The sequence below is a fragment of the Nothoprocta perdicaria genome, unplaced genomic scaffold, assembly GCF_003342845.1.
Source record: "Nothoprocta perdicaria isolate Ctin4 unplaced genomic scaffold, notPer1 scaffold_0, whole genome shotgun sequence".
Lineage (NCBI taxonomy): Eukaryota > Metazoa > Chordata > Aves > Tinamiformes > Tinamidae > Nothoprocta > Nothoprocta perdicaria.
This window is the reverse complement of record NW_020454092.1, coordinates 2,219,422-2,243,746: the sequence shown is the minus strand read 5'-3', so window position 1 is coordinate 2,243,746 and position 24,325 is coordinate 2,219,422. Positions and strand designations below refer to the sequence as shown.

The 24,325-nt window shown below is 35.6% G+C and overlaps 1 protein-coding gene across 1 annotated transcript in view; it reads left to right on the top strand.

Annotated features, from left to right (window-relative positions):
* XIRP2 (xin actin binding repeat containing 2) overlaps positions 1 to 24,325 on the top strand; it is a 46,170-nt gene that overhangs the window by 5,526 nt on the left and 16,319 nt on the right. The window contains exons 2-3 of the mRNA XM_026036322.1: positions 15,742 to 15,902; positions 17,287 to 17,412. Of these exons, the coding sequence (XP_025892107.1) occupies positions 15,742 to 15,902; positions 17,287 to 17,412 (287 nt within the window). The remainder of the gene's footprint in view (positions 1 to 15,741; positions 15,903 to 17,286; positions 17,413 to 24,325) is intronic.

The following is a 24,325-nucleotide window of genomic DNA, read 5'->3' as shown; positions in this document are numbered from 1 at the left end:
TAATACGTTTCCACTGACAAAAGGTGCTATTCTCATCAGTTTTTATTTACTTATCTATTTAAGCAGATGGTGTAGCATAAAGCATATTTGTAATTAAAATAAATAGTATTTTTCTTGGGGAGTACTACAGCTTTTAGGCTACATATCAGGTTAAATTGTCATCTGCATAGTCTACAGCAAGACATCTCTGAGTGCCTACTTTGGAAAAACCTGACAGGCTTAAGCAAAAAAGGAAAATATTGAGAATGCATGTTGCATTGTTGTTTTATTAGAAAACAATTTATTAGAGCAAGTTACTGTAAACAGTAGTTTTTTCTCTGAGGAAATTTGAAATGCAAGTTAATTTGATTTCTCTTTTCTCTAATGCAGCAACAACAACATTTAGTGAATAAGTCTGTCAAGCTGAAATTGTATCAACTAGTCAGAATGACAGCAACAGACGTGATGCAGTGCATACATATCCAGTACCTGCAAACTGCAGGCAAATACTGAACATAACAATATGACTTAAGTATGTGATTGGCAGCTGATTTATTTAAATTGCACAGTGTTGCTGAAGCTTTACAAAGCCCATACTAACCTAAGCTCTTCATCCCGTGCTGTGCTTACAGTAACCATTTTGCTCATTTGATCAAATGAGGCACACACTATTGCATGCCTGTTTTGTCCAAGGCGCTGTTTAAAAATCTGTCCCAGTACAGTTTGTAAAAGAAGATCTTCACTAAAGTCATTTACAGTTAATCTGTATTGGTCTCTAGGACTGCAGGGCTTTATAGACTTATTTGCATTTCAAGCAACTGGCACTGAACACTGATTCAGACAACCTAAATGTTACTGGTAACTATTAATTATTTGAAATAAACTTGTTTAATTGTTAACCAGTGGGCTTAATTCTGAGTTGATGGGGATTGCTTTTGCAAAAGGATAATAAAATGGAATAACAAACTCACAAGTAATATAAAAACTACGAGCAAAATTGTATGATGTACTGGGATAGAAGATACGATAAACTTAGTTTCTCTCTAATAAAAATGTTGGTTTTTATGTGATAGATTTGTCTGGTATGATATTCCTGTGAATTAGCACAGGCTGATGAATGTAAAGACTTACAGGCCTTTGCAATTAGTGGGCCCTCCGTAATTTGCCCATCTTGCAACTCCATCAGTTCCCTGGAGTTATTCTTCATTTATGTAGTGGCAAATAAGAAAGAATCTGGGAGAATATCTGGAATGTTTTGTTAGTAATCCAGAGCAGAATCATATTTAATCTGAAATATCTAAAGAAATAGTATGCCACTGCTCAGGAACAATTTATAAGTAAACTCAGAAGTAGTTCTGAATTAATCTTTTCAGACATATATTTGCACAAGATTGGTAATGTTCTTTTCTGCAATTTTATCTTCCCAAAACTGACAAATTTATCATTAGTGCTTCTTTTGTTTGCCTGTCATGGCCCACCAAGTGCTTCAACCGACTTTTACAGAACTTCCTTTAAAAACAAGCTTCAGACTATCGTACCTTTCCAGCCATTTATATTTTTCTATCTTTTCTACATATCTTTAACTTTAGTCTAACAATACCAGAAAGATAAGCAGATGAGTAGAGCTTCTTTAATATAAAAATAAATACATTTACTAATTTTTTGCCATTTTGTGCATGCTAAAATTTACTAAGAGTAACTTATATGGCATGTTATGCACATACATGAAAAGCAGCATTCATCTGCAAAGCAATAACATCTGCAAACTTTGCAGTAACAGCTAAGTTTCTTTGGAGAGATGGCAGCTTTACTTTTATTTAAGACTATTTTTATTTATTTTTATGCTTTGTAAAACTTTAACTAAGTTCAGATAAGTATATTTAATCTGAATACTTCTCTAAGTTTCTCTCTAAGTTTCGATGGCAGTAGTTGCTCTTTATCTGAAGGTCAAGTGCATTGCTCTAAATGGCTGGATTTTTGATTATTCCTAAAACCCAACTACTCTCTCATTTCTAGCTCCTTTTTAAGTGACTGTTACCTGAGCAAAACCCACCGGCTCAAAGCTCTTCGCCAGCTAGCTAGCTTTTCAAATCCCACAGTGGTGACAGCTGCTCCATCTCTCTGCCGGGCGTCTGTCCATTTCCGTGCCCTCTGGTGCAATATGGGCAGCAACTGTTGGCCACACTTGCCAAAAGTGCCGGTTCATTATATGGCCACTATACAAACCTATCCTCTGGAAAAGGAACAGAGGGCTAGTTGCAAGTGTCCAGTAGTTACACAGGTTTATCATGCTCCTTTCTCAGATTTAACTGTCAGCCATTAGTTTTTTCTTACTTTTCTACCTAAAGAGCTCTTGGTACAATTGCTAAGTTCTTCCTGGAAAAATGATCAAATTATCCATCTACCCTTCTTTTCCATAAACTAGATAGAGTAAACTGTCATTTTGGTGTCTTTCTCCAGACTGAAGTATTTTTTGTGGTTTTCTCCTCATCCTCTCCCATTTTCAGTCATGGCTATAAGGACCACTATTTTCTAAAATCATGGCCATAAGGACCACAGGGTTTTGTTTCCTCCCCCTTATTCTAAAATCACCTAGTGTGAAGACTCTTTGTCCTTAACAAGAGATGTGTTCTATTCCATACCTTCTTGTCTCTGATTCTAAAATGGGCAAAGTACATTTCAGAAGCATTTTTCTTTGGTCCACTGAGAATAACGAAGAATATGAACTGTATAAAAATGCATCGTCAACAATTCATGGCTCTTGCATATAAGACTTTTCATAAAAATGTGACAGGTCCATAGAGGATAATATTTTGCTAAGTTCCTGTGAGAACCATAATAACCTATTTTGTATTCAGACAGTCATATGAGAATTCCCTGTAGATTCATTTGAATGCTTGAAAACATTGCTGAAAACTCTTCAGTCTTCAGTCAATGGCTGAAGTTAGGCAGTGCAATGTACACCTATGCACTTGAATAAATATTCAGCACATGAAAAGCATGAGATTAACACTGAGTCACAGATGAATTCTTCCATCACCGTGAATTTTAAACTTTCTGTTGCAAGTGATGATACGTTAAATGCTTTAACTTTCTAACAAGACAAAATCCTAAAACCACTAAAATCCAATGGCACCTTTTAGATGCTGCAATTGTGCCAAAAACATTTTTAGCTGTAAGAGTTCTAAAATAACACTTATACCAAGCTCTATGGCTGAGTATGAACAACTTCTACATCTACAATAAAAAACATTGAAGACAATGGTTTAAAAATCAGAAGGAAACCCATAAGGGGTAGCTACTTCAGTTAGACTATTGGAAAAACAGCAGAAAACTGTAATTCTCCAGCCCTATTATTTGTGATTTTTCATATTCTTTGTAATTGAGCCCCATTATGACAAAAGACAACTCACAGATTCTACAGTCTTTTCTTGGCATACCGCACCCCGGTAAGCATAAGGCTCCTCTTCCAAAACATTTCATCGCAAGCACACATTTATCCCTGAAATGAGAGATCAGAAATTACCACACTTTCAGTTGTCTTAGGAAAGAAGAAAAGAACGATTAACAGCTTAGAGCATTCTGTCTGCCTTAGCATCACAGAGAGCTTCACATTGTAAAACAACTAGTTCAACTGTAGGAAGTGTTTTTCCTGTTTTAAAGTTAACAAGAGAGTAGTCTTTATTACTTTTTCTCCCCAAGGGGCTAATCGTATGTTTCTTTTTTTTTTTTTTTTTTTTTTTTAAACAGTCCATTAAATGCATTGGCCCCAATTCAGCACAGAACTTAATCACACATCTAGCTTTAAACATGAGTATTCCCATTGTGCCTAATGGAACTAGTCCCAGACTTTTATTTAGCTAGACTCCACGAATCCTTTGTTGCATGAGAACAATACAAAGAAAGCCTTTTAAATCATAAACAGTCTCTGAAAATTAAAACAATGGCAAATAAACATCTTGCTACTAGTGGTCAGCATTACATTATTCCATATGTTTCTAAAAATGAACAAATTGACATGGCTAGACTCTAGTGGACTTTCCTTCGGTTTCAGAAGTAATTTTTCAAGTAATTCAATTGCTCTGTACAGATTTTGTGTACCAGTTCTTACGTGAAAGAGAAAAATTTTCTCTCTGACTCTCTGGAAATCTTTTATTGTTTCCTTTTAGCTTTCATTGATTCTTACTGTGCTTATTAGAGATTTGTTCATTAAACTGTAGCAGTTCTTTTGCTGATCACTGTTGCATACAGTATACAATTGTCCTGCATGTGGTAAGCATAAAGGAACAGAAAAATATTCTCATGCAGGATAGGATCAGGTGAAAACAAGTCGACTATGTTTACACTGAACACCAAATGTTCCTCTATGTGTGTCTGCTGCTTTTTACTGAAAACTAGAGTTGCTTGCATACGTAAAGGCATATTTTGAGTTTGTGCACCTATGCCAGCTAATTAGTCCTACAGTGAACAGGCAAAAAGGCTACATGTGCTGTAGATCTGCTCCTTCTTTGGTGAGATACAACTTACCTGAAATTCTGCTCCATGACACATGTGAACAGATAACATTTGGAAAGTCTCTATTGCTGTATTTCATAACTTCACTTCTAAACACAAGAAACTTCAAAAAGCTCACCATTTTCTTTTGATCAATTTTATTTCTGTTGTCAGCTGCTGCCTTAATAAAAGAAAATAATAATCAGAAGTGAGGCAATGTGATTAAGAAAAAGCTTGACTGACTGAACACGTGTTTGTGTCTGCAGATATATATATATAAAACAAAAGGACACTCTAAGATGGCCTTCACAGATAGATTTCCTGAACAAGGAGTTGACTCTGGCAAAGACTATACAGGCCTCAGACCCTAAAAATAGCGACCAAGCTCCATCCTATACATGCACGGATAAAATAAAATCAGCTGTCCCAATCTACTTGCTCCAGAAGGGAGAGGTGCACGCTTCAGTGGAGCTGGTCTCCACTAAAAATCTTTCAGGGGACTGGGAACTTTGTCTTAAAATTTGACAAAAAAAAATGCTGAGAGGATTTATAAAGCACATTTTTTCCTTCTAAAGAGAACACAAGTTCTGTAAATGCTGTTGATTAGCACTGAATGGTAGAAGAGGTAAGTGCATCCTATGTTTTATCGTGTTTTATTTGTATGTTGTGAGACAGCTGAGAGTACAAAAGTTACTGATTTCTTCTTTCTTGTGGCTAACAACTTGATTTGTGTAATTTAAAGTCTGCAAATCAAACACAAGATGAAAAAACATAAATGAAGTGTATAAACATATAAATACAATGTTAATTAAATGTAACGTTAATCAATCTGTAACTGAATTTATATTTTAACAAAGAGCGTACAAAAATAATTCTGCCATTCAAACTCTATCATTGGTTAAAAAGTTTATAAAGAAAATGTAATCAGGGTTGGAAGTTACTGCCCCAAAACATATATGTAGGTTAGTAAATAAATAAATAAATAAATGACATAAGCAATATATAAAAAGAGGTCGTTCATGAATATATCTAACTTTGAGGGGAACCTCTCCTGCTTAAAAACTTAAATATCTTATATTCTTGGACAGACAGTGCCAGTTGGATATATCAGCTCTAATTATAGCAACCTTGAGAACACTGGAGAACAAAATTATCTTAAAGAAACAGTGTTTATTTGACAAAATATATGTACGTACATACAGTTTAACAGAGTTTTCTATCTTTGAGGAGATATGCATGAGCCAGTATTTGTTTCAGACAACCATGGTCTGGTATTTATATACAAGCGGTTAAAATCCATAGTCAGGCCTTTTAAGAGGCAAAACCTAAGTGACATTGTCTGATATCATATTTTTAAAACTACACAACTAGAAAACAAAATTTATCTTGCATGGTGTAATTTTTATCTCTGGTAATGTCACATCTGTTCAGTGACATACTACATGAAGCATGACTTGTTTCAAACATATACTAATATAGAACAAGAAAATACTGCTGAACAGTGAGATTTTAGTCATGTTTCTTGGTATCTTGCTTAATGTTTTTGAAATGATAATTACCTCTCCTTTGCTTAGGAATAAAACTCCTAATGTGAATCCACATGTATATTTTATGTCACTGCATAATGATCTTTCTGAAAAAATATGAGGACTGATAATAAATACTGAAATCATTTTATTTTCAAATCAGCGTATTTGGTTTACATTTCTACCTCACTTTATCATGTTATGTAGTTACTTTTTTTTTTTCTGGATTATTTACTATTAAGATGAAGAGCTTAATCATCTGAGTCAGGACTTGCTTTGTCAGTTAAAGAGCTTTACCTCCAATGGTACTACACGGAGTAACCAACCATGCTGGAACATCCAGAAATGACGTGCACATACACACAGGTGCTCTAGCTCATCAAATATTTTAAAGTCATCACCCTGGCATTCTGAGGATAAAAATAGACATGCCTATAGAAGAAAAGGTATGCTTAGATATCATATATAAAACCAGGGGTTAGTAATTTATACATGACATACGATGGTAATTTAAGAACTTTGATGCTTTGACTGCATTTGAGTTTGTTTAACTCTCACTCTTGTTTTCTCTCTTCTTGAGAATATTTGTGATGTACTTTGACATTTAATGGAATTATAATTTGGCTTTTCCTAGTTCTGAAACCAATAAAAATTTTTCAGCAGAACTCCTCAGTAAACAACTACTCCTAAGCTTGCATTTTTCTTCTTAAAAATTGATTATAGAGAATTTATTTTTGATATATAGAGAATTTATAAATAGATATATAGAGAGAATTAACTCCTCCAGTGACCCATGAGCATGCACACTATGTCTGCACTAAAACTAAAATGTTCAAATTTAGTTGTTTGTAATAATGGGATCTGAATAAGTGTTATGGGAATTCAAATCACTCTTTTAGCTATTGAAATGTTCTGTGGAACTTCTGGTACACAACTCAGTACATGCCTACCTGTCTGACTCTGCCCTATACTGAGTATAATATTTGGTATTAAAAGCAGCAGTGCATTTTTTCCAGTTTGTCTTCCTAATCTTTTTATATAGAGAATACATTTGCAACTAAGCAAGTGCTAAAGTTAGTTCTTTTTGAAGACCTTGTCATGGTAGTAAATAGTTCATTCATAATTTGCAGAAATTTGGAAGAAATAAGATAGCACTGAAAAGTTATCAAGGTTTTATGAAATGTGTGATGTGAAAATTTTCTGTTGATCATTGGCAATCCAGTAAAATATTAACGTTTCCTTGTGCAATCTAAGTATCTAGTCTTAGGGCAGTGAACTATTTTAATTCTCAAAAGTAACTTGTCAATTTAGTAAAGCCAACTAAGTTTCCAAGTGCACAAGTAATATACGTACAATACTGGTAAAATGCTGAGAACTTCTTTTATTTGAACAAGAAACAACTCTTACTCTAGGATCTTGAGGAATTCATATGTATTCTGTCCTGTGTTTAGCCTTGCAAAAAAAAAACCTCTTGTCCCAGGACCTCCATTTCTCCTATTTGCTTTTCACAGCTTTTAAAAATAGACATCTTCAGAGAAAAAGAAATATGATCTTTATAATTATGAAATCTAAAAATAAAAAGGGAGGTACATATAATTTTAACTCTATCACGAAACTCTGTCATTTAAGTCTACCTAATCTGCTTACCATTTCAATGTTATGATCTTTCCATGATGTTGCTTTATGGGGTACCTGTCACTTTTCATTCGCAGAAAGATTTAAACAAGAAAGTGGCAGCAGTCATCTGAACATGGAATTTTATGGGGAGTGAAATAGATTTGCTTTGTCATATTTATTTATTCTGTTCTGTAATTCTGAGAGTTATGTAGAGAAAGTATTTTTATTATGGGGAGGTCCTTAAAGAATTTAATTCATGAAATAACAGTAGTAACTCTGTTACACTGAGGGCTGTCAGGCAGGGCAAAGAGAAGCCAGTAGGGGCTTTACACCCTTTCCATTTGAGCAGTGAAGTGCCACTTAGTTTTCAGTATCTATCAAGCAGCTGAAGCGATTCAATTTACCACACACTACTGCCACGCTAAAATGGCAGAGTTCTAACTGTGGAAAGATTAAAAGATGCATAGGATAAACCTCAACTATACTGTGGAGACATCACCTAGAAAAAAGACTGGGTGATTTCCCGTATCACATTATGGGAGGGATATTACAGGAAGCTCTGAGGAAGGAGTTTACATTATTTTGAGGTACAATTGGGCTAACTTAAGTGGGAAATCAGTTTTCATTCTCAACCACCACTTTTTACAGCTCTACAGTTAGAAAACAATCTGGTAGAAAGCAGAACTGTCCAAAAGCCCCAAATGTGCTTGTTCTGTTTTCCATTAAAACAGTTTTGCAGGGTAATTCTCACCTGCCCATGTATCCTCCAAGGCTTTTGCTGATGCATCTGACTACACTGTGGGAAGCTCACAGGTTCAAAGCCTGCCTTCTATTTTTATGCTTTTATGTGAGGTTTATTCCCAGTCTCTCAGGACTTAGGAGTTCTGGTTTTATAATTACTCAAGTTACATCTTTAAAGTCTGTTTTCCTACCTTTTTAAATATGCTAAATAAAAAACATAGGAATGAGAGTCTTCTGCACTGATAGGCAAATTGGCAGGTTGCTGCTCTGTAATTGTAACAGACTAGTCAGAAATGTTCAAATATCATCACACTTCCACATACGTGCCCTGTTAGCTTAAACACACTGGCATAGGAGGTAGACCTGCCTACAGGTGTATTAAATGGCCTGATTATATGGGTCTCATCTCAGCAACTGTATTTTGTTGCTGCTTAAAGAAATGCACTTTCCCCCCACCAAGAGACAGACAAGGCACTTCTGGGAATTCAGTGCAGGAGCAAATTCCTTCAAATACCTTCACATACTTGAAACTCTTATAAAAAAGATATGAGTTTTGCACTTAAAAGCTTCTCCCATCCTTATCATATCAGCCTTTCTCACAGAAAAAGATTGAAAATATTTCAGCTGTGCAGCAGCTAGAAGTAGTCACAATTTGCTGCTTTGCCACAAGGTTTTGCAGTGGTTTAGAGGCTCATTTAGTATTTGAGTACAACTTCCTGTCTGCAAAATGGTACTTCTCCACCTCACTAGTGAAGATGGGCAAGAAGGCTATATACATAAATGTTATGAAAGACTGTGATGCATTTACAAAATATGCAATGGGTAAGTAACCCAGATGGATATTTAATTTATATCATGATGATTTTTTTAAAATAAATTTTAATTAAGATAAGAATGTTCTAGTACTCTAGTAAATTACAATGAATGTAAGAATATTCTAGTACCAAAACACTCTAGTATTCTAGTATTGAACTATAGCAAATGTGAGAATAAGCGTACTTCTAGTACTCAAAGGAAATTCTTTATACTAAGAGTATCATACTTGTAGTTTAAATACTTCAAAAAAGTGAAAAGAGGAAGAAAAGAACAAACCTGTGGTATAATAAAGTGACACAGTACACCTGCAACAAGCAGACAGAATGTGAGCAGTGTCAGAATATATAAAACTATGAGCAGCCTTTCACCGGTTAGCCAGGAAACTCTAATATTCACTTGACCCTTCTTCTCCTTTTGAAAATGGATTTAGATTTTGGTAACTTACTGGCCTAGATTACCCATCAGTTGATGGGACAGCATTTCAGCCTGTCTCATCTCTAAGTTCATCAACCAGTACTGAACCTTTCCTTGGAGTCCTCTGATTACATTATTATTCCAGAACTAAATTATATAGGAATAAAAATAAGTAAATAAACAAATAACAAAACAAACAGAAAACCATAAATGTTACCTTTAAGAAAGATAGGTAGATTATTTTTAAGAGAAAAAAAGAATACTCTCACTCAGAAAGGCTTTTTACCTTTGTTATGCTCCTACATTCAGCTGTCATAGAATCATAGAATGCCGAAGGTTGGAAGGGACCTCAGAGGTCATCGAGTCCAACCCCTCTGCTCACGCAGGGTCACCTAGAGCACGTGGCACAGGGCTGCATCCAAGCGGGTTTTAAAGATCTCCAAAGAAGGAGACTCCACAACCTCTCTGGGCAGCCTGTTCCAGTGCTTTGTCACCCTCACAGTGAAGAAATGCTTCCTTAAGTTCCTGTGGAACTTCCGATGCTTCAGTTTGAAGCCATTTCCTCTAGTCCTATCCCTGCCCACCACTGAAAAGAGGCCGCCCCCCTCCTCCTCACTGCCTCCCTTGAGGTATTTATACACGCTGATCAGGTCCCCCCTCAGCCTCCTCTTCTCTAGGCTGAACAGACCCAGCTCTCTCAGCCTTTGCTCATAGGGCAGATGTTCCAGGCCCCTGATCATCCTCGTAGCCCTGCACTGGACTCTCTCCAGCAGCTCCACATCCCTCTTGTACTGGGGAGCCCAGAACTGGACACAGTACTCCAGATGTGGCCTCACCAGGGCTGAGTAGAGGGGGATGATCACTTCCCTCGACCTGCTGGAGACGCTTTTCTTAATGCACCCCAGGATCCCGTTGGCCTTCTTGGCCACCAGGGCACACTGCTGCCTCATGGTCAACTTGTCGTCCACCATGACACCCAGGTCCCTCTCTGTGGGGCTGCTCTCCAGCAGGTCCACCCCTAATCTGTACTGGTGTCCAGGGTTATTCCTCCCCAAGTGCAGAACCCTGCACTTGCCCCTTTGAACCTCATGAGGTTTCTCGCCACCCAGTCCTCCAGTCTGTCCAGGTCCCTCTGGATGGCAGCACAGCCCTCAGGGCTATCAGCTACTCCACCCAGTTTGGTATCGTCGGCAAACTTGCTGAGGGAGCACTCCAGCCCTTCATCCAGGTCGTTAATGAATAAGTTGAACAGGACCAGACCGAGAACTGACCCCTGGGGGACACCACTAAGTACAGGCCTCCAGCTGGACTCCGTACCATTGACAACCACTCTGTCACCAGCTCTTTTTTTAAAGCACTGCTCTTATACGTTTCAGTTGCAGCAGTAATTTTGTCAAACTGATTATGACATGAGCAAGAAGTGTTCAGGTAATTTTTAGCATCTTCTTGAGTCACACTCCAGACATGCAGTTTCTTCCCTACTACTTCATACACTACTTCATGTAGTGCATGAACATTATCTAACACCCATTTGGGATGATGAGTAATTATGCTCAGCGCCCTCCTTGGAGCTCTTCAGCTGTGGACATTGTAAAAGCTTAATATAGGGCTTTTACAGTTCAAGTAATTTAGAATTGCTTATGGAAAACATATCCTAAGGTCTTCTGTGCCCATTTTATTTCCATATTTTATGCTCTACTGGGATTAAACTTTCTCCTACTGTGATTAGCTTTCTCCAGGAAATACATCAAAGGAAAAAAAAGGCAAAAATGCCTAGATTGTACCTTCCTGCCTCCTTTTTCCTTTTTTCAAGCCAGTAACTTCTCCAGCTTTGAGATGTTCAGAGAAATATTTTTTAAGAGACAATTTAGTTCAGTTAAAGTCTGCTTCTGCTATCCCAGAAAAATATATTTAAAAAAGTTATTGAAAATTTAATGATCTGATAGGTCACATACAGCCTCACAGGAGTGGAGAGGCGGCCCCTGCTGGCAAGTCTGATGAGGTTTTATATGGATGGCGAAATGTTTCCTGCCGTGTATCATTATCAGCTATACTATCTTTTAAGTTTTCTCAATAGACATTAAATCCATCTTTTCTCCCCGTAAGTGTAGTGGAATAGTTTAGGCTCTCTCTTTTTTAATAGCCTTGGAGAAATATTTTCACATGGGGACCTCTCATCTGACATAAAAACTGTTCTTTTGAAGGGCTAGGGTGTTTCTCTAGAAGTACTCATACACTGAGCCCACATACTGCCAGCAATGCTTTGGTCTTCATGCAGATGTGGAAATGCTGAACAAAACTGTATTCACAGTGAAATTTTCCAGAGCAATAATAAATATCACAAGACTCTTCCGGTTTAACAATAAAATAAACTTAGTAAACACAGGGTAAAAAAAAACAGTGCCTAAAAAATAGTTAATATTTGAACTGGCCAACATTGATTTTACTATTCCTGGAGCCATATTTAGAAAGTGAGGGAAAAAAAAGAAAAAAAAGACAATTACCAAAACAAAAAGACATGATCAAATTCCATACAGGAATAACACATCTGATCATTTCATGAAACACAAGAACTGAAGAGGCAAGAAATGGGAATTTTTGACACACAGCTTTACCTATTCAAATGTACCTTGAGCAGTAGCTTCATCCTGACAAGAGCAAACAAGCTGTCTGCATTTCTTTATGTTTACTGTGGGCTCTCCTCCACAGCTGCCCTGCTTTAACTTTACTGAGATTTCCCCAAATTTCATCAAGTCTAAATTTCTTTAATAAAGCTGCTTCTAGCACAGTTTAAACTGAATTACAAGTTTTGGGTTTTTTTTTTTTAACCATAGTAACATTCTGTTTCAGTTCTATATGAATTGTCACATAATGGAAATTGCAAAATTAGCCCTGGTACTTTCGTATTTAATTCATTCCCTTCAAAAAACTACTAAAGTGATCTCTGTTTAAAACTACTCTTGATTCTCACAACATTTTCAACTTTCTGCATATTATGGCTGTGAGGGTTTTTTTCTTGCATCTTGGAAGATTTAGTTTATGTATCTCTACTAAGACATTCATAGGGGCGATTTTGCACAAATAGTTGCATGAAAATCTTTCATAGTATAATGAGCTGATTGTAAAAGGTGATTTCTCCAGCCTGTGGTACTAAAAAGCCAGAGCTCAAGGGAGCATTTTTAAACTATTTAGAATTTTGGATCGTCTCAGGATCACAACCACAAAAACACTAACCCTTTGCACTTAGCAGGTGTTTAAAGAAAATAATGAAATTTAGGCAGTGTTAATAGAGGAAAAAAAAAGCTGTTTTTGTTCAATGGACCATTTATATTTACAGATAACAAGAGAGATATGTACTTGCATTTGATGTTTAAATTCAATTAATTTTTCTTGGCATTCCACCTGCTAGCATGACTGGACAATCTCTGGAGCAAGAATGATAGTCTAATGTAGTAATCTCTATCCTAAGGAAGATACTGCTTCTTGAGAATTGGAAAGATGGAAAGAGCTACCATTCTGCTTCGTCTATTCAGTGAGAGGACACTATGTTGACACAGATGCAATAGCAAGCAGTGTGTGTTACCAAGCAGCATTCTTTACACAGCTTGGTTATGAACAGTCCTCCCTGGAGCCATCCTAGAAAATATGCAAATTACACAGGCTAAGCTATCTGCCTGGCCATATATCTGCTTCAGTCTAATTCTCCACCTCATGGAAAGTGTTCACAATATAACAATAATATAATTAATGCAGACTTAGGTCCTCTAAGTTTTCATGTTTTCAAAATGTTCGTTAGGAAAAACAAAACAAAAAGGCAAACCAAAGAAATCTTAAGACAGTATTTCCTGACAGACTGCTGATAGCACTGATAGATTTAGGGTGGGTACAGGAAACTGAAACATTGTTAAAATGCACCCCGAACCTCTCCTGCAAAGCATGCAAATCAATTCTTATACTGCTGTAGGCAACACAGTTCAGATGAATGACCTGCTAAAGCAAAGATCCTAGGCCCTTCAGCTCATGGCAACAATGTAAAGGCAAGTCCAGCAGTAACATGTAACACATCAGTATGCTCATATACTGCTCAGATACCATGTTTGTCAGCTGTAACTAAAGTCTACATATTCCTCAGGCAAACATTACACGTGATGTAAGACCAGCAACTACCTTACATTCCAAGACAGCTGACAAGATCAGGCTGCAGCTCAGCCACGGGCTCATGTCTTCAGGCTGATCCGAGTGACTCAAGGAGCCGTCAGGCGGCCAGGATAGCACTTCTCACGGTTTTACCAAATTCCATAGTCAGTCCTGAATATGGAATATTTCTGAGGAGTGAATAATAGAAATGACAGTTTACATTTTTCAAAATGATCTGAAGCTAATAAAAATATCTTGCAGCACCCTAGATGCCTCCCACAATGCAGTGACATAATGAACTGAGTCACATCCTGCACCTTTGTCACTACAGCTGAAGGCTTAGCTACAGATGAAGATACTACTGCCTTGCTATGGTCTCCAATGCTTAAAGGCTTAGGCTAACTTTCTGGAAAACATTAGCATGTAGTGAATTTGCATGTCCTCATCTAGTTAAAACACCTTTCCCTTCTGTAGGGACAAAATATAATTGAAGTCACAGTCCACGTTCAACTTCCATTTTGTTTTGTAATTATATCTATTTCCCTATCCATCCTCTTAAAGTTTCTCCTAGGACCAGCAGAAGTGATGGAACATACTATAGCTGTCTCCATACCTTCTATTATATCAACAGAACTAAATCCTTTATAGTCTGGCTCAGGTTACTTCATGATTACATCAAGTATTTAGAGGCTCCAAAATCGCTAACAAGCATTTCCCTCAAAATATCAGGATCACATTTTGCCTAAACCCTAGAAATACTTTTTACCAGCTTCATAAACTTGCCACTCTCTGTAGACAGTAAGACAAAAACATGGTGCAACATATTAGGTTTTACTAAATACTATCAACTGTACAGAGATTCAAGACCCAGAAGAAAACAAGCAGACACACAAACCCCAGTTAATTTACAGTAACTGAGTCTCAGTTCAGGACTGGCCATAGAACTCACCCTCTGCATTTGAACTAAGGGGGAAAAGAGAAAGGATCATGATTATTGCATTATTGCATGGTCCTCATTCAAGGACCATGAGGTGTCAGTGCATGTGTGTCATCTCAGCAAATTTCTATGGAAGCTGTACTCCTAAGACACCTATTGACCAGTATAAGGTGTAGCAATATGGCATAATGTATTTTTTGTAATTTAAGGCTGAACCTATAATTAAATCAATTACATGTACATAACAGAATTCTACATGGTTTTACTTAAAGCTCAAAGCTAGTGGCTGTCTTCTACTAAATTAATTATGTTAATCAAACAGAAACCATCCATAAAATAAATCTCCTGGAAGATGATTTGACTGAAAGTGCAAATATTTAATGGGAAATGAGTCTTAATTAGCTGCATTTTAAGTTTCTAAAGTTGTATGTCAGGTTAAAAATGCGAGTCACAAGAACAGCTACCTTCTATTTTATGATCAGTTTTATAGCACAGTAACAATACATTGCAAATGAAAACTTCTGTTTTGATTTTCCTTAATGTCCATATATTTACTTGGGGTTTCATCTATGCTGGGTAAATTTAAAATTGTAGTTGATAAGCCAGCTAATTAAATTCAGTTAAATAAATTCAATATGGTTTTAGTATTGGAAAATAGAATCCATTCTGTTCCAGTATCAATAAACAATGGAAGTGTACAGCCAATTCTGCAATAAGTCTCCATTAAACAAATACTGTATTTTTTAAAGCTAATTAGAACACAATATATCTAATTACAATGTTATTCATCGTGCTTACAATCATTTTTACAGTATAAAAATAATGCACATGTAACATTAAAAAGTAATATTTGCTTTATTTTTTCTTTAAAAAAGCTTTTTGTTATTTCCCTAATGAGTACCAGATTCAAAAACTTTTTAATTAAATTTTTCTGTACTTCAATGTATTTTAAATTGAAAAATGAGGTAAAGTGGTAAAAAAAAATTGTTCATACTGCTCATTTCTACTACAGCTTTTCTGTAAAGACTTGAGAAGGAAGGCACCTATTTCCTACTAAGGAAATATCATGTCTGATTGTAGTTACAGCAGGTTGTCCCAAAACTGTGAGACGACCAGAAGAGAACACTCCCGGGAGCGGTAACTCCCCGCTGGACTTCCAGGATACTGTCTCACTGAAAGAAAGGATGGCCATGTATCAGGCTGCTGTGTCCAAGGTAGAGAGCAGCAGCTCCTCTGCTAACGTAAGATATCAGTATTTATCCTCTTCATTCTGTATTGGTTTTACATAATGATCTATCTTGTATTCTTTATTCATCCAACCTTTCAGATTGATCTCCACATGGATTAAATTTGAAACCTGTCTTGCTATATCTACCTAGCAAATATATTAATACACTTGTATCTCCCTCTATTCAATGTTTTCTTTATCCAATACCTTTAGACTTTCAGCCTGTTCATTTTAATTCACTGGAAGTACTTTTCTTTTTCTTCCACTGTTGCACGTATTTCATTTACTAGGAATATCTTAGTCAACATGTGTGCGAGAAAGATTAGAAACAGAGTTATTCTATTAACTCATGATTAAAAAAAACACAGCATTTTCTGTATACTAGGAATATTTAAAATAACCAAATTATAAAGTCATATTCAAAAGTAAATTAAATTTAGACCTCTTGCTGTTCAAACTAAAGAATATGAAATTACCGTATTATAAAACAAGTATCAGCTATAAAGCTTAAAAAAGTTTTATAATAAATTTATCCAAAACAGCCATTTATAATGTGAAAACAATATTTAGAAAAACTTCATTCTTTTTTTTTATTATTTTTGACTTAACTATCAATGGCTATTTTACTTAAGAATAACATTAAGAATTTCCGTACCGTACAATATTTGGTCAACACAGCTTGTACTCTATTAAAATAGAGATTTGCAATGTCATTACACCTCTTCAGGCACTTTTTTTTTTTTTAAATGGAATTTACTACTTATAATGGTAAAGATTCAAGGCAAACTCCATACATGTTTCAAATATAGACAGTCCTTTCATTCTCTGAAAGTCAATTTACAGATTCTGCACAGAGATCTTTGAACATTGAAGAAATCATTGGGTCCTCAGACACCTAGAGATGAACATGCAGCTAGAACAACAGGATCTATTTCACAGAACCACTTAGCAATTAGTGTTAAACAAATTCTTGATTGTAAAATTCCAAAAAATAAATTCTAGATGGTAGAATTCCTTAAGAACTTCAAAATTTGCAAATCATTTTTGCTAGATAAGTAGAAGTCCTAATAGGCCAAAGAAATTTAACAGATAATCTTAATAGTATGAATATGATGAATATGAATAGGAAGAATACTGATGAAAGCCCTGCAAAATACTTGCCTTTTTATACCTGTTACAATACTAATATTAATTCATGTACTATTAAAATAAATTTGCAGATTATATCAGTTGAAGTTGCATATAAAAGGCTAGAGACACAACCATGTGCTTCCAAATTTTCTAATTTCAATCAATAAGCATTCTATTGCATTGCTATTAAATATTTTTTTAAAAAACTCAGAAAAGTATATTCTTACTGCAAATGAAAAACAACTGGCCATATTTTATTACACTAGGCTTCAGAGGAAACAGAGCCAAGTACGGTGCCTGGCGGCCTTGCAAGAGTAAAGAAACAATTTGAGAAAGGCCAGATGACCTCATCACAAAACACCTTTGCTCAGTACCAGCACAAGTCTGTACAGGTAACAACAAGATTTTTAATATTAACAAATGAGGTATGGTCTGCTAGACAGCTTAAGATTGGTTTACTGAACAGTTTTCATTATAGCTAAGACATTGTTTCTATAATGCTTGTACTCGTGGAATTTTCTCTTCAAGATATACTGCATGATATGGTAATTATGTGGTAATCATATACTTCTCATGTAGATGAACTCTCAATAAAGACAATTCTAGACTTATAGGAAATACCTAAGTAAAGCAAGCTAGTATTTTAAGAGTATTTGGTGCTGAACCTTGTCTGTAAGATTGTAAGTCATTATCAGCTATTATGGTAATAGTTTGCATAAATTGCATTGGAAGTGATGTTAAACCACTTTGTTTGGAATGGAGTTTGCTGCTTCCATTGAATTAAATTTAATCAGCTCCTCTAAGCAAATCAAAAATTGTATCAAAGAACCCAGATGCTACATAAAAATACACAGAACAGCTTCCAAGTGTCATTTCAGATAAAGGGTCTTTGGATTTTATTACTTCATTAGCATACATCAGGAAAAAATTGCTGTAGGAGATAATGACTTTGGACTACATGAAGTCTGGTATAATAAAATTTCAAAAAACAGTAATGCACAGTAAATTGCTTTACCATCCTGCATTTACCTAAGAGTTTTAAAGTAATATAGCTTTCAAACTGTGTAGAACAGGACACACTAACATTAACACTAAACTCCCTCTAACCCCTTTGTTTTTGTGTTAAATAAGTATCATATCTAATAGATACATTTCCTAAGTTATACATTAATACTGTATCAATATCCACAGTCCATGCACTCAAAAAGCAAGCAGGAGAAACTGCTGTCTTCCTTTAATGATGTATTTGTATCCAAAGGCAGATCAATTTTGAAAAACAAATAAAGTATAAGTGGCAGTATCTGTTACATTTCTATTAGAAACTGGTCTTGCAAATAAGGCTGACAAAAGTACATCTGTACACTGTAACCAATACTTTTACCAACCATTTTTTTTTTTCACATAATGACACACATTCTCCTTCTGCTACATACAAATACGCTCACACACATCCTCTCATCTCTCGTGAGGCTTGACAGTCATTTCTGTACTGGTAATAAGTCCATGGGTGATTCCCTCCTACAAGGGTTTTCCTCATGTCTAAACAGAATGGCAGAACTAAGCATTTTCTCACTGAAAAGAGGTGCTCGTGCAGTCCTGAGTCAGGCAACCAGTCCTGGAACTGAAACCCAACTCCTTGTCACATCAGTAATACGACAAAATCCTCTAAATCCATCCATAGGTTGCATTAATTTCACATAACTGACTTCAGGTGAGGATACTGTATTATAATGCACTGGAGAGCTAGACTGACCCCATTAGCAGAGGTATCCTGATTGACACTGTCCTGGTAACAGGGGCCTTAACTGATAAAGCAGTTTAAAGCTGAACACAAGAGCATTCTGTCACAGCTCTGGCAATATTTAAAAACAGTTACAAATAATTATACTGTAACTAGCTTTCATATCTAGTATGTCCAAATGGTTGTTTCCAGACCAATTAGCTAATAATGTAAAGATCATATTTGCATAGCAAATCTTTGAAATAAAAAAAAAATAATCAGTCTAATGTTTCACTAGAGGGATTAATAGTGACATATATTCTATATATTCTGAAACTGCTTATTTCTACTACCAAGGATTACGTTCTATTACGGTTATGTCCCATCACATGATTTTTTCTGCTTAGAAGTACTTTAAATCACCTGCAACAAAATGTTTCAGGTTGCACAGAGAGATGACTGAGGTGAGATTCTCTTCAGGTCTGCCATCACGTGTTTGAAAACTGTCAGTTTTTCAAATTTTTTTTTCAAATTTTAAGCATTGCTGGACTCTCCTGCATTTGTAACGTAAGCTCTCCCATTTTCACTGAGAGGACAGAAAATCAGGCCTGGCTTCATCACTTCATCAGTCTCTATAAGATCTAGAGAACACCCACCTCATAAAATCAGCCTTGCTATGCTGACAGCTAATTAATTTAGCACAAACTACATTGCCATATTGACTAGTCAGTGCTTAAACCCAGTTATGTGCTGAGGATTTGTTTCAGTCTCACATGATAGAATCTGAAGTGAGGTTTTTTTTTAAAAAAAATGCAATGTTAAAATAATGTAGACTCAGCTGCAAAATAAACCCTCATGTATGAAAGTCTCAGATTTACAGTTACCTGTATCCTTTTGTGTGTGTGTGTGTGTGTGTGTGTGGTGTGTGTGTGTGTGTGTGTGTGTGTGTGTGTATAAATATATAGAGAGAGTTTTTCCATTACACAATTCCTTTTTTTTTGCCACCACAACACCTCTGCCAAAGTCAGTAGACAGGCTGGAGGACACTCAAAGAATTAATCCGGGCTATGTAGGGAGAAAGGCTTTTTGAACTCTCTTGATCAAATTAGATTAAAAAGGTTAAAAAGAAAAAGATAAAAGACTGCAGGAAAACTGTCTTGTGATAACACTGGGTGAATGAAACTAGGAAAACCCAAAGCTGCTTCTGCCTTTGCATCATGTACTACTGAGTTATTTAAAGCCCAAATTTTCATATTACTCTCCTGACATTCCAGGTACCATACTTGAAAGCAAGAACATCTTTCTGTGTAAGAAAGATGTATTTGACTTGACATAAATTGACTGAATTTCATCCTAAAATATTTAAAGAACTAGCTGAAGCAATCTTTAACTATTACCTGAGAGTCTTATAGTGTATCTTTGAGAACTGAGAATCTCTCAATGAGAGCCTGGAGAAAAACAAATACAGTGAGCATCTTCAAAAGTGAGGGGGAAATAAAAGAGGATATAGGGATTTACAGGACTAAATTCAGTATTTGAAAAGCTGCTCAAGCACTGTTGAGATACACACAGAGAATACTGAAGTAGTAAGAAGCATCCACCATATATTCTTCAAGGACAAAATACATTTGGAAATAAACAGAGCTATCACTTGTCACGGTGCACTGTGACATGGAGAACTTGCAAAATAAGGGTCTATAAATTTCTTTATGCTTAGTATCTCCCTAATGATTTGGATTAACAGAAACTAGAATTTGTACGGTTTGTGAATACTACTGAACTGGAAGAGGTTGCAAGTGTCCTGCAACGTAGAACTTGATTTCCAGCCAGTAACTGGCAGTGGCATGAGATCTGAAAGACAGAATTCAACACGGCAAATAAAACACAGCATTTAAGAAAGAAACAAGTCACAGAGCAAAAATGTGAAATGACAATAATTAGCTAGAAATGTGTGATGATGGGCAACAGATTCAGTAGAAAGTATGACAAAAAATAAGGTCTTGGAATATATGAAGCACACAAGAGGTGGATTGTAAGTAATTTGTCCCAGCTCAGAAAAAAATCCCAAATAAGCTATAGATACTATGATGACATTTAAAATTTATCTAGACAACTGCTGTTCAGAAAAAGTATGCATAATCCTGCTTCAGACTAGAAGGACGAGCTAGTAACTTCTTTTGGGTCTGTTCTATTCCTGCACTGATTTATCATTTATTTTGACCTTTCTTTAATACTTACGCACAAGGGGGCAGAGTTACATATGCATGTGCACAAATTGAATTCAATTTTTATGTCTTCTGAAGACTAGAATACTAGAACATAACATTTTCAAGTGCAATTTTGTTTTATGCTGCTCCTTCTAATGGATATACTATTTTTGCCATTTTATTTCTTTTCTATTTCATTATATTTTCAGCCAGAGTCAAGAACTTTAAAATAACAGTTTGCTATGTAAAAAGTCAGGATTATCAAAACAATCTAAATCACTGCAGTCTCAAGAACTAGGCTGAAATATCTCAAAATGACATTTATTCTCATGAGATTTTCAGTTATGCCTGCTCACTCAGTCTGGAAAGATAGGGAAAAAGTCTCTTGCCATGTCTAATACTTCTGCTGTGCTGTTCAGTACCTTTTAGAACACCAAAGTCTAAACTCTGTGTGTGCATATAAATACATGTATACACATAAATTCAAAATGAAAATATATAAAATTAACACTAGATTAAAAAGCATAACATCCCAAATTATTCTAGCCCATAGATCCATGCCTTACAATGTTTCTGTTATAGTATTTATAGTACAATATCCTCAATACCTAGCTTTATGTTCTTTGACTTACGCAGTCTAATGACTATAGTAAAAAATCATAACACGAAAAAAAAAAGCATGTTTTGCTACATAAAAATTTCAAACAGAATGACTCTTCTGTCTGAACTTCCTATGTTCTTCTGAGAGCGGAGACTTTTCACTCCATTGCAATATGGAGATTGATATTTGTAACTCACATTAACATCAATAGGACAAATCTGATTCTGTTACTCAGCAACTTCACTTACAAGTATCTCTAAAAGTTCAGAAGGACTGAAGTCTGAAAGAGAAAAGAAAAACAAAATTTCATGTCGTCACTGTAATAGTTGCATTTATTTCTTTCCCCCATAGCTCGATTTTCACTTTTAAAAAATTTGCTCATACTTTTCTGACATGACTAACCATGTTGTCATTTATGTGGTCAAAGGAATGCAGAAATACATGCAAAATTACGTGACCTTTCCTCTCACTCAGAATCAAACAATTTGATTTTGTTGATGAAAAATTTTGAAGTCTAGTTCTCTAAAACTATGATAGCTCTATTTTTTCAAAGACAAATTCGAAGCACACTTACCAATATATTTACCCTCCACATCTAGCTGAGGATTCTCATTCAAGGCATCAGCAGAAATAGTCACGTTCACAGGAAATAAAATCACTTAGACTGTATGGAATAGTCTTTAAATTCAGGTTAAATAACTTACTGCAAAGTCGTAAAATCCCATTTATAGCTAACGTAACTGCACTCTCACGGAAAATGGGATTATACACTTAAGTAGTCAGAAGTCAAGGTCACTGAATTACTCCTTGGTCAAAACACAGAAATCATGTGGTTTGGACACAGAAGTTCAGATCTAGATATATTCAAAATATTAACCAAAGCTTATATGGGAAAGCAACACATTAAAAATAATTTAAACAGCTGAACTGAACATTTTATTCAAACAGTTTTGACACAAAATGTGTCACTTTTTATTCAACACGATTTTGTCAGCTATGCAAACAATATTTATTTTTATTTTTTCTCACGCCAGTGTCACTACTCACACCTCTCTCTTTTGTAAATGAAATGTATGTCTTGTAAAATATTATAATAATGGTAGGGCATGCTAAAATCCCTCACAGAATGGTGAGCAGCAATTAATGCTCACAAGTAACTGTGATGTGCTCACAAACAACCATTGTTAGTGCAAAGATCTGGTCTTTATCTTGACTGCAGGATTTGTAAGCCTCTATTACACTCAGCCACCAGGACACAAAGAGGTTGTGATTTCTTCACTACTAATGATTCTGAAAGTGCCAGCCTACAATGCTTTGCTATCTATCATCTGGAGCACAAACTGCGTTCACACACAGAAGATGCTGAACATTCAGCTTAGTGATCCACAGACTGAGGGGTTCAGAAAGCAGTATAATTACCAATTTTCCATAAACATTGCTCAAAATTCCTCACATCAAATGCAAAAATCACCGGTTTTCATTGGCAAAAATATATAGATGGACAATGCAAGTATAAAATCAGTGACTGAAAGTAAAATTCCCTGAATCAGAAAACAGCTGCTACCAACCACTCTGCAAATGAAAATAATTCCTTTCATCTTGCCATGGAAGCTGTAAAATCACAGTTAGAACTGTTTGGAAGGATACAACAGCTGCTCAGACATAATCTCATTATCCAGTGTCAGACCCAAGCACTTTCCAGCAAATGATCTTAACCTCCTACATAGGAAGGATGAGTGAAATACACTGAAAGCAGCTGATTCACACTCAACAGTGCCGTGCTGTGTTGGTGATGGCACAGCTATAGCTAAATCTCCAGATCTTTGAGGGTCATTCTAGATACATTTTTAAATATTTCTAGTAGAGCAATTGCTCATTTTCCAGTGATTACAGAGAATAAAACTGAATAATAACATGACATTTTTAATGAATGATAAAAATCCAACCTTTTAGTGAAAACCTTCCATACAGTGGTCAAAACAGTGTAAAAATAATACAAAGCAAGTTCAGAGATGAACTGCAGAATTACTTAGTCTCTAATAAGTCTTTTATAAGAATCAGATAATACTGAGATAAGAACATTAGTGTGGAAAATAATGCATAGATTTTGAAGAAGAAACAAAGATCTATCCCAAGTAAAACATCAGTTAGTCATTCTGTTGTTACTAATTTTATAACTGACATTAAAGGCTGACAATTCACTTCCACTGCTGACTAGAGGGAACTACAGGTTTGTACATATGGATAGTTTAGAACAATTGTTTCAAAATATGCTAAAACATAGTCACTGTATAGGACACCTTCACACAGAAGTTATAGGATGATCCTAACGTACATGGCATGTCTTAATAATGTCTTATTGCTCAACTAAAATAAAGACATTTCCAATGTTAGTTAGGCTTTTTGTCCTAGTAATGACTTTCAGACGTGACCCTTGTATTCTTTCCTTTTTTAATACATACAGAGCATATATAGAACAGCATACTATGTATATAAGTATACACGTTCAAATTCTCAAAGTTTTTTTTGAAGGTATTTTTGTTTGTTGTCAGAACAAACTATAAAAAAAGTCAACACAAAAAAAGCAAACCTTGTTTAAAATACACAAAACAAATTACTAAAAAAAAATATTGGCACATTTTGCAGCAAGACTTCTATGGAAATTATTGCAGCGTGGAGCTAATAAAATTGATATAGGGGCTACTAACATATAAAACTCATGCAGCAATTATAGTTCTCTTCAGTAATGAAGAGAGGCATCTGAATGCCTAAATATG